At 44.9% G+C, this 10,352-nt stretch overlaps 2 protein-coding genes across 5 annotated transcripts in view; both read left to right on the top strand.

Moving 5' to 3' along the window:
• Positions 1–6,907, top strand: part of LOC112062056 (trithorax group protein osa-like) — a 20,110-nt gene extending 13,203 nt beyond the window's left edge. Inside the window, exons 2-3 of the mRNA XM_024115382.1 lie at positions 3,093–3,194; positions 6,046–6,907. Of these exons, the coding sequence (XP_023971150.1) occupies positions 3,093–3,194; positions 6,046–6,907 (964 nt within the window). The remainder of the gene's footprint in view (positions 1–3,092; positions 3,195–6,045) is intronic.
• The window catches only part of TMEM150C (transmembrane protein 150C), an 85,253-nt gene continuing 80,781 nt past the window's right edge, over positions 5,881–10,352 (top strand). The window contains exon 1 of one of the 4 annotated variants that reach the window (XM_028491984.2): positions 5,881–6,124. The gene's annotated coding sequence lies outside the window, so the exon portion shown is untranslated. Of the gene's footprint in view, positions 6,125–6,312; positions 6,380–10,352 lie in introns of those variants that run through there. The other 3 variants (XM_028491985.2, XM_024115344.3, XM_024115343.3) reach the window with 3 other exon arrangements.

Here is a 10,352-nt window from a genome sequence, read left to right as displayed (position 1 = left end):
GGAGATCAGCTCAGTGCTTTTTGACCACCTAGAGGGGTGGGATAGGGAGGGTGGGACGGAGGGAGACGCAAGAGGGAGGAGATATGGGGATATATGTATACGTATAGCTGATTCACTTTGTTATAAAGCAGAAACTAACACACCATTGTGAAGCCATTATACTCCAATGAAGATGTAAAAAAAAAAAAGTTAGCCTAGGTACCCAACTAACACACACACACACACACACACACACACACACACGAGAGTCTTGGGAGTGGTCAGAATAAAGAATAACAACTGGTAGAGTTAGGCTTGGAAATAAAGTGAGGAAATTCATCTTTGAAGTGGGGGGAGAATTATAGAAGATAAAAAGATATTTTTTGGTGGAGAGAAGTTGAGTCTCCATCCAGGGGTGAAATATAAAATATTTAACAACTAGGGCTTGGTGGGCACCAACAGTCCAGACACTGCTGTGGAGGCCGTCTCCATCCATTAGCTGATTCACTTTGTTATAAAGCAGAAACTAACACACCATTGTGAAGCCATTATACTCCAATGAAGATGTTAAAAAAAAAAAGTTAGCCTAGGTACCCAACTAACACACACACACACACACACACACACACACACACGAGAGTCTTGGGAGTGGTCAGAATAAAGAATAACAACTGGTAGAGTTAGGCTTGGAAATAAAGTGAGGAAATTCATCTTTGAAGTGGGGGGAGAATTATAGAAGATAAAAAGATATTTTTTGGTGGAGAGAAGTTGAGTCTCCATCCAGGGGTGAAATATAAAATATTTAACAACTAGGGCTTGGTGGGCACCAACAGTCCAGACACTGCTGTGGAGGCCGTCTCCATCCATTGCCAGCTTCACTAGCAACTTTAGTTGCTAGTCAAGGCGAAGTCTCAGGGTAGAGGCTGGGGCAGACAGCAGAGTGGGACAACAGAAACTCTAGGGCTGAAGCAACATCTCCTAGCAAGAACTTTAAAAGACTGAATACAAATGATCTAAATTCCTCAAAAACAGTCACCCGTGACAAAAAGAATATCATACCATAAAATGATTAATCTTTAGGTCTCTGATTTAGGAGGGCTTTTTCTTTCTGTTTTTTTTTTTATCAAATAAATAATGGATGCCTTTCATAAACACAGTGCATATTGGCAAAAGGTCCAAAGAAAGGGGATTAATTGAAATAAAAATTGTTCACACTCTTTTGGCTTATTCTCTTGTAGTAAAGGACAGTGTCATAGTTCAAATGGGGATAATGGGGTTACAGTGAATTTCAGAACACGGAATCTGGTGTTTATTTGAGGTTCCTCCTCTGAGCACCAGCCACAGACCTCTTTCAGACTCTGCTTTCTCACTGGAGGAGGAGAGCGAGATGATAATACCTAGCACTCAAGAGAACACAGTGAAGTGCTCGGGGTTTCCCAGATCACAGCTGCCAAGTGCATAATATGGAAACTGTCAGCAAAGAAATCATTTCAACCTCAACCACACATTGGTCTCCAAAGGAAGGCACCCCTTTACTTGTCCGTCTGCATTTCAGAAATATTTCTCCCTTATCAATGCAAAGCACTGCAGTCCTCTAGGACCAGATATGCTGGTCTGAGTGCTGCTGGCCCAGTGGAGCAGACCCTGAAGAATTTATTGGTCCCTGATCTAGGGCAGGCTGTATGTGCTGTAGCCTTTTCAAAACCTAGACTTTTCTGACTAAAAGAGACCTTTTATCTAATCCCAGTCCCCTAGATGAGGAAACCACAGCAAAGATTAAACCAACATATAGATCCATTTGGATCTTTTAATCCAGTATCCTTACTTCTTTCTTGTTGGGAAGCTTAAGTTATAATTTATTACACATGAAGGGAGTTTCTTGACACATTTCACTTATTTGTAATTCAGGTAAGATGCCAGCTTGACCACATCCCCAGAGGTTTTAAGGTATAATAGGGAATGCATTATATTTGAATATATAGCTGATATGTTGACCCGGCGGGACTCATGGTATAATCAGAAAACAGCTCTATACTCCTCTGTCATACCTGTTCAAACCTGCTCTGTGGGGCTAGTTGTTTTCCCACCCCTTGAATAAATTAATGTGTAGGTGCTATGACTTTTGAGGTCACTCTCAAATAATAAAAAAGCCTCTGAGAAAGACAAATATCATATGATATCACTTATATGTGGAATCTAAAAAAATGATACAATGAACTTATTTACAAAACAGAAAGAGACTCACAGACATAGAAAACAAACTTATGGTTACCAAAGGGGAAAGGGGGAGAGGAGGGATAAATTAGGGGTTTGGGTTTAACATCTGCACACTACTATATATAAAATAGTATTACTGTATAACACAGGAAACTGTATTCAATATCTTGTAATGACCTATACTGGAAAAGAATCTGAAAAAGATTCATGTATATGTATAACTGAAACTTTACTGTACACCTGAAGCATTGTGAATCAACTACTTCAATTTCAAAAAGAAACACAAAACAAAACAAAAGGCCTCTGGTTATTGGTAGGCAAAAATAGTCTTATATCAGTAATTAATACGTCTGGTCTAGTGTAATAATAAAAAGCCCACACTTCAGTGGCAAAGGCGCGTAATGGTAGGCTCTCGCTGTATTTCTGCAGCCTGGCTTCTCCCCTCCTTGCACAACAGGAGGCTGTCTAACTCCTCCAGGACTAAAGTGGGAAAGAGAGAGAGCTAAGGAGGCAAAAAGCTGGCTCTAGGTGGGCATGGCTTCCTGCGGCCATGGAGCTGACACTTCCTCTCACTGGTGCTCTCATGGCTTTGTTGGAGCCACCAGCACCCTGCTGGGCAACCTCTCACCACCCATCGCCTTGGCCCAAGCAAGTTCATTTTGCCTCTGAGGGTTGCCTTAGATTCTTCCGCCCCCGGGGCATCCGGAGGCACTCCTCTGGCTTCTATCTGGCTTCTATCTTCTATCTACCCAAGCAGTCGTCTTGGGTAGATCAAAGCCAAGCCCACACTGTGTCTCACTATCTTAGACTTGTCTTCCGTGGGAGTAAATTACTTCCCCTACTGGAGTCCCTACGCCTCTGTGTTCAGGCCACTTTTGCCAACTCTGGCCCTTTAGATTTCTCAGGCATGAGCCAGACACTGGCATTTCCCAAACTGCAGGGGACACATCTCAAGCTCTCCGAGAGACCGGCCTGAAGTCCCTCTCATCAGACTCAAGGTGAGAGAAGAACACCCTTCACCCTCCCCCTGGGGGCTGCATAGGAAGGGTCTCTTAGAACATCTACAACTCCTTCCACAGAAACCCTTCTTCATCCACAGCACTTCCGGCAGCCTCCACTTCAACTCTTTTATACCTTCAAAGCAAGTGAAAGTTCAGGCAACACTCCTTTGCAGGCCCTACTTGGTGGTCCTGCAACTTGTTTGGAATGTGAGAGTGGTTGGCAACCATTATCCGGGGCCCCTGTCAAAATGGAAATAAAATAATAGCTCCCGTTTAACATCCTGTTAAATGTCCACTTTACAATTACCCCGTGAGGTTTTCTTTAATAGGTAGATGTTGGTAGAGATCAAATGCCATTTCAATGAACTTTGTATGGTTTTGCTGCTCACCAGAGATGAACCATCAGTTGGATTGGATAATTCAACTGATAAGGCTTGGTAATGATTGGATAAGGCTGGGAATGATTTTGTTATACAGAGATTATTATTACAACGAGATTCACTGCAACTGGACCAGCAGCAGGGATTCCCAGGATCCCAGAAGTGTTATTTATGAGTTGTGCTTCTCAAGTCTGCTTTGTCAGCTGAACAAAGGAACTGATTTGAATCTTAAACAACAATAAAGTGGCTGCAGGGAGAAAGAAAATGAGAGAATATAGAATTCTTTGTGATTCTAAATGTTCTACAGTGGTTTCAGTTGGGTAACAGGTTCACTTATATCAGAAAAGCCACCACCCCTACTCAGATGGAGGGATACCTGTGCTGTGAGTTAGGTCAGTGGACTTGGTAGAGCACCATGGTGTCAGAATCATGGTGCCTCATCGTGGTCCTGTGCAATGATTCTATCCCTGCATACTGATCACCATCCTACCCACCAAGTTTGTGGCTGGCCTCTATTTCCAGGTCTTAAACCCTGTTTGATCTGTACTTGGTCCTTTCCTCAAAGCCTGAAGCATTCTGGAACATTGTCAACAGATCACTTTAGAATACAGGATAGATCTTTATATACATTTTTTAAAAAGAGAACCAGCTCCAGGATAGTATTTTGCTCTCACATCCATACATGATTTAATATATCTAAGATTGTACTGAGTACATCGTGGATGAATTTTAACAGATGAGATACAAAGACCAATAAAAAAAAATCAAAGCACGGATAAACTTACATTTAGTTTGTCTTCAGTTCTCTTGAAGCTTCACTAGAAGTCTCATGACATTAATGGAATCTGTTTATACCAACCAACTCTCCTTCATGGCTGGGATTTTAACATAATCTTTCAGCTGTCAATATCACTGTCAGGAATGTAATTTATTCCACTCTTTGAGTTTATTTGGATGGACTTTTTAGAGATGAAGGTGGCGATGATTTAGCGCTGCTGACAAATGGCACTGAGCCTGCTATCTTCACAAATTCAGGTTTGTTTCTTAAGCACAGGTGGGCCTGGCTCTGAGTGAAAATGAAAATGTTCAAATAAATTTAACACAGTGCAAGGGTTCTCAATCCTTCCATAAAGACAAGGAAAAGTAAGGACATTTTACAAGTAGGGAACCCTTCTCCCAAGAGAGGCAGTGATTTAGTCATGGGCATGTCAGAATCACCAGTGACTCTTTGTAAAAATATCCTTTTTGGATCGCTCCTCTCCGCTCAACACTCCCTGCCCTCGGGTTCTGACTTAGGGGCTCTGAGCTAGATCCAGGCATTTGTATTTTTTAAAGCTCCCACTGGTGATTCCGATATGCAGACAGAGTTAAGAAGGACTACTAATTGTATGAATCCAGAAGTTTTAAAAGAATGGACTGGAAGCAGGGGTAGCTAGAGGGTGCCTTCAGTCATCACAGAGAGAAATGAATGGTATAGGAAGGGATGGAATGCGGGGGGGGGGGCGGGGCGGTCCTCACCTCAGAGCTGAGGTTCATTCACCGACTGGCCTCAAGCAGTTCTTAGCTCTGGGGAGTCACAGATCACTGAGGATCTGATGAAAGCAGTGGTCACTTCCTCAGAAAGAATGGGCATAGGCTATCCTCCACAAAATTCAGCAGGGGATCTAGATTAAAGTTTTTGTTTTTGCTGTTTGAAACCAGATGTTTTAACCTGAAGGGAAGGTAAACAGAAGAGGCCACGTCCCTGGCCTCAAGAAGCTCGCAGTCTAGTAGCCAGGAGAAAGCAGTAAAAACATATCAATACACACGTAATAGTGTATAATGGGGGAATAGTACATCGTGGGGGAAGGAAGAGTTCTGGAATGTTGAATTGGAGAATTTGAACCGTGTGCTTTGAGAGGCAGTAGATGAGAAGAGGCAGGTGTGGTGGGGGGGCCCCCCTAAAAGAACGGAGGTCAGCCTAAGGCAGGTGGATAAAGGAGGTCCTCCCGTGGGAGCCCCGGAAGGCTGCGTTTGGAAGAGAAGTTAACGGTGAGCGTGAGATAAAAATAGCCTTGATCCACGCTGCTGCCAGAGGTCACTGACATGGTGCCACTGATAGGCTGCGGTCTGCGGTGGGGAAAGCTATTCAGATGCCGATGAATACAGTTTTATAACAGACTCAGACGAGACACTGTCAGGAAGAGAGCAACCTGGCGCTGGGAGGGCGGCCTTGGAGTCTCCGCTCATTGCCAGGGTCAGAAGTTGGCCCTGTGTTTGCTCTTCACGATGAAAGAAAACCGCGGGAGAGCGCTGAGCGGCGGAGAACTGCATTCAGCCAGTGGGCACGAAAATGAGTTTTAGCTGCTCTGTGCAAAAACCCTAGGTGTGTGGACAGAAGGGAGCCGACCAGCAGGTTACAACAGGTCAGGAATAAATAACCACCAGGCGGAGGATCCCAGATTCAGTCCTTCCTTTTGTTGAGTGAGGAGCGAGCGCCAGGCAATCGCGTTCACAAAGGCTTTGGAAAGAAGCGGTTCCACCGTCCCCGCTCGGCTCCAGCCCCGGGTAACTATTCGGGGCCCCGAGGGGTGGTGGAAGCCGGAGGCCCCGGGGGTGTGTGGAGGGGGTCACTCTCCCCGGGAAGCCTGGAAGCGGGACCCCAGAATAAGTCGGGGGCGGGCCGCGGCGCGGCGGGCGGGCAGATCCCACCCCTTCCTGAAGGAAGCGCCCTCCTCGCCGCGACTGCCGCCGCCGCCGCCGCTGCCGCCGCCGCAGGTCACGGCCCCGCCAGGCGACCGCGGCCCCGCCGCACCGGAGCAGGTAGGCGCGGCGCCCCCTCCTCCGCGCGGAGCCGCCGGGCAGCCAGGGGGCATGGGGTTCGGCTCCGCGCCCAGCCCGGAGGCGGAGAACAGGGGACTGCGGGAGCCGCAGCGGGGCTCGGGCGGCGGGGTCCTCCCGGCAGCGGAGCCCTGCTCGGCGGCGGCCCCCGCCCCGGAGCGCCCCGGGCGCGGCGCCGCCTCCCGAACCCCCGCGGGCGCACTCCCGGAGCGAGGCGCGGTGGCTGGCGGCGTTCCGGAGTCCCCGCCGGCGCGCCTAGTCCCCGCCGCCTCCGCAGTGCCGTCAGCCGAACCCCTGCGCCTCCCGGCCGCTGCGGTTCGGATCCCGTCCTTTGACAGGTGTCCCCCCCGCCCCCCGCCGCCCCATCCGATACCCAGGCCTTTTGTTGTCGGGGGACTCGGAAACGACCCCAAGTTTGGCCTCCCGGTCTCCCTGCCGTTCGCCGTTCACTTTCCCGTTAGCCGAGACAGGCTGGCGCGGGCGGCAGGGGAGCCGGGAGGGAGGCACTAACTTGCCTTGCCCTGTGCGCCGCCCTCCGCTCTAAATGAACAATCTCGCTTTCCTCTCCTGGGTGCACACTTGGGAAGAAATGGGATTTTCGGTTTCTCCGGCGAGATGCCGGTGAGTGGGCGACCGACCGAGGCTGTTTGACCATCCATTGCAATAAAAGAGTGATTAGCTTTGGGTTATGGAGAGAGCCCTTGTCGAGTGATTTTCTCCTCCTTAAACGAATCAAATGGAGAACGAGAGGGTTTTTCCCACTAAATTCATATTTCTTTTCTCTCTACTCACCCCTCTCCTCCGTCCACCCCTACCTCCACAGCACTTTATTATATCCCAAACACTTCCCTGATTTTTTTGGTCAGGTTTATTCCGGTCAGACCGTCTTTCACGGGTGAGCCAAGGACTGTGGCTACAAATGGGAGAACACAGCCCATTTGGGATGGAAACCCCTCTCCTGGAGTGAACCCGGTCCCACTTCCTGTGGGAGACCAGGAGAGGTCCTGTTAGGCAACCAAATATACTAATAACATGGGTTTTTAAAAAAAGTTCTTGGATCTATTACAATAGCACAGCCTAAACGGTAATATTAGTTTCTGCTTCTTCATTTCTCTGCTTGAATCAAAGGCAGATTTTTAATAATTCAGGGTTGTAACTCCATTCCGGGCTGCAGTTCATCAAAAAGATAGGCAAATGTGGATGTATAAACTCCATGGTAACAGTTAATAAGTTGACCTACTTAAAGTTTTCAAGGAAAAATGGTTAGGTTCATATGTGTGGTATTTGCAGATCATGGAATTTTACATTCTCAGCTCTCGTGCACTAAATAATCCCAAACTTTTTCTTCTGTGCACCCCAGACACACCATGTTTCTACGATTAACTATAGCTACCATCTCTTAATGAGCTAGAAATGTGAGTTTAATCTTCAAGGCATAAGCATAAGAATTTTAATGGTGTCTTTTATTTATACAGTATTTAATAAATATCTTGCCAGCTCTCCAAGTTGCAAGTTCAAAAACTGGACATGGTAAATAAAAGGATAAAGAAGTTTTGCTAACAATAATGACAGTTGGTAGATGTTATGACATTGAACAAACATATTAAAGTGTTTGGGAAATGCATGTTTATTATAATCTGCCATTAGCTGAAGGAAATTTGTTTGTATTATTTAAATTGACCTTAATATGTCCTTATAGCAATTACTTAACTCATGTATTTGTCATCCAATGCCTTTTACAGGTTGCTTGCTTTCGGGGAGATAGTTTACTCTGTGGAGTAATTTTTTCTTTTTTTTTGCATGAACACAGTAATGCCTTATGTTTAGGCTTTGTTCTAGAAATACCACAATCATGCTTACTATGACCTTGCAGGGTTTTCTTGTACTCACCTTATCTGCTTTGTGGTCATCAAGAGTGATGGCACTTGACTTTACACTCCTGTGTGTCCTTCTGCTTTGTTTCCCCTGTGACCTAGACACACCTCTGCAGTACAGTGGCCAAATTAGCAGAGCAGCCTGGAGTCATGAAGAATGAAAAGCTAGCTGGCCCCTGCAATCCTAGCCATTTGGTTTCAACGTAATCCGGCCACTTGGGATCAGTTCAGTAAACAATTAAGCAAGACAGACACTGACAAGATAATGTATTACCTTTCAATCTTCCCCTTCACAAGAAGAATCTACAGCATTCAGAATCCACACTATAACAGTGATTAGGTGCTGTGAGGCTCAAATGATATATATGCGAAATTTCTCAAAATGTGATACAAAGACCAAATGTAACAGAATCTGAGTCTAAGTTCATGAAAAAGCTAGGAAAAGACCCAGGTGTGTAATATATATTTTCTTTATCCTAAGGGCAACAACAGATGTGCATCCCTACTTATTTTAACTATAAACTTTTATTCCCGGAGCTGATGGTGCCATATATCTTTATGTTGTTTTTTTCTTAATTTGCTCTAAGCACTAGCTCATAAATTAGTGGAACTTAAACAAGTTATTATTATCACCAAATATCATTTCCTAGCATGTTTGGATTTTGAAAGATAACTTGTGGCAATGGAAAGTCTTAATGCAAAGAGATTTTACACTGGCCAACTGCAATGATATTTTGAAATAATAATGAAATCTTTGGCAGTAGCCTTCAAATTCAACCCCGTGGTATTCTAAGTCAAACCAGCTCTGCTAGGTAGCACTTGGAACTCTTAGATGAAGGGAGAAATGAACAATTTTCTTTTTTAGCATCTGTGAATGGCCTTTCTCTAGATCAGCGCTGTCCAATGAAACTTCGCACAGTGATGGAAATGTTCTATAATCTGCACAACATGGTAGCTATGAGCCACATATGGCTCTTGAATCCTTGAAATATGTCTAGCGTAATTGAAGAACTGAATTTGAAATTTTATTTAATTTTAATTAATTTAAATAGCCACATGGGGCTAGTGGCTACCATACTGGACTGTGCAGCTTTAAATTCTCTCCACCCATTTCCTGCAGAGATAGCACTTAATGGCAATTATCCTTAATTAGAAGAAAGTGGAGATTGGCATTGATAGAACTAGGAATTAAGATTTCACTTTGTAACCCTGTTGTTATGAAAAAATAGTTGCAATTACTCTGAAGAAGGTGTGTTATGCTGAAGTTCAACTCTATTCTAAAAATAATTTCCCTTTTTAATTTCCGTATGCCTGCTAGCCACAAAAATAAGCATCACCCAGAGTTGTTTACATGCTTGGCCCCATGTGTCTGTGTTCTTGAACTTGTTTTATTATTTGCTCTTTTACACATTATAGAATCATTCATTCTTAGAGTCAGTTTCTGCACTTTTCAGTATTTCAAAGGGAGGGAGATTTAGAGGGGCAGGAAGTTGATGATGAGGTACAAGCAGCCCCCCTACCTCTCCTGCCCTCACAGAGACCCTATGAAAAGTCTGACAAGTGAGTGCCCTTCAAGGAGTGGCTGAAGCCTCTGCCTTCCTTGGGCCCTTCTTGTCTGGTTTCTTTCCCTTAGCCTTCAACCCAGACCCTCCCACCTAGCCCAGCCCCTATGGATGAACAAATCCACTTTAAAAATAACCTACCTTTAGTTTAGTAAAACCATTAGAATGGGATTTTATTTAACATCTACTATGTTGTTTCAATTTTTTTATTAAGTTGGCTTTCATTAAAGCCATCATTTTAACCATTGAGAGGGACACTTTTTTTTTAACATCTTTATTAGAGTATACTTGCTTTACAATGGTGTGTTAGTTTCTGCTTTATAACAAATTGAATCAGCTATACATATACATATATCCCCATATCCCCTCCCTCTTGTGTCTCCCTCCCATCCTCCCTATCCCACCCCTGTAGGTGGTCACAAAGCACTGAGCTGATCTCCCTGTGCTATGCGGCTGCTTCCCACTAGCTATCTATTTTACATTTGGTAGTGTATATATGTCCATGCCACTCTCTCACTT

The sequence above is a fragment of the Physeter macrocephalus genome, chromosome 7 (assembly GCF_002837175.3).
Source record: "Physeter macrocephalus isolate SW-GA chromosome 7, ASM283717v5, whole genome shotgun sequence".
Classification (NCBI taxonomy): Eukaryota; Metazoa; Chordata; class Mammalia; order Artiodactyla; family Physeteridae; genus Physeter; species Physeter macrocephalus.
This window is presented reverse-complemented; position numbering and strand designations above follow the sequence as displayed.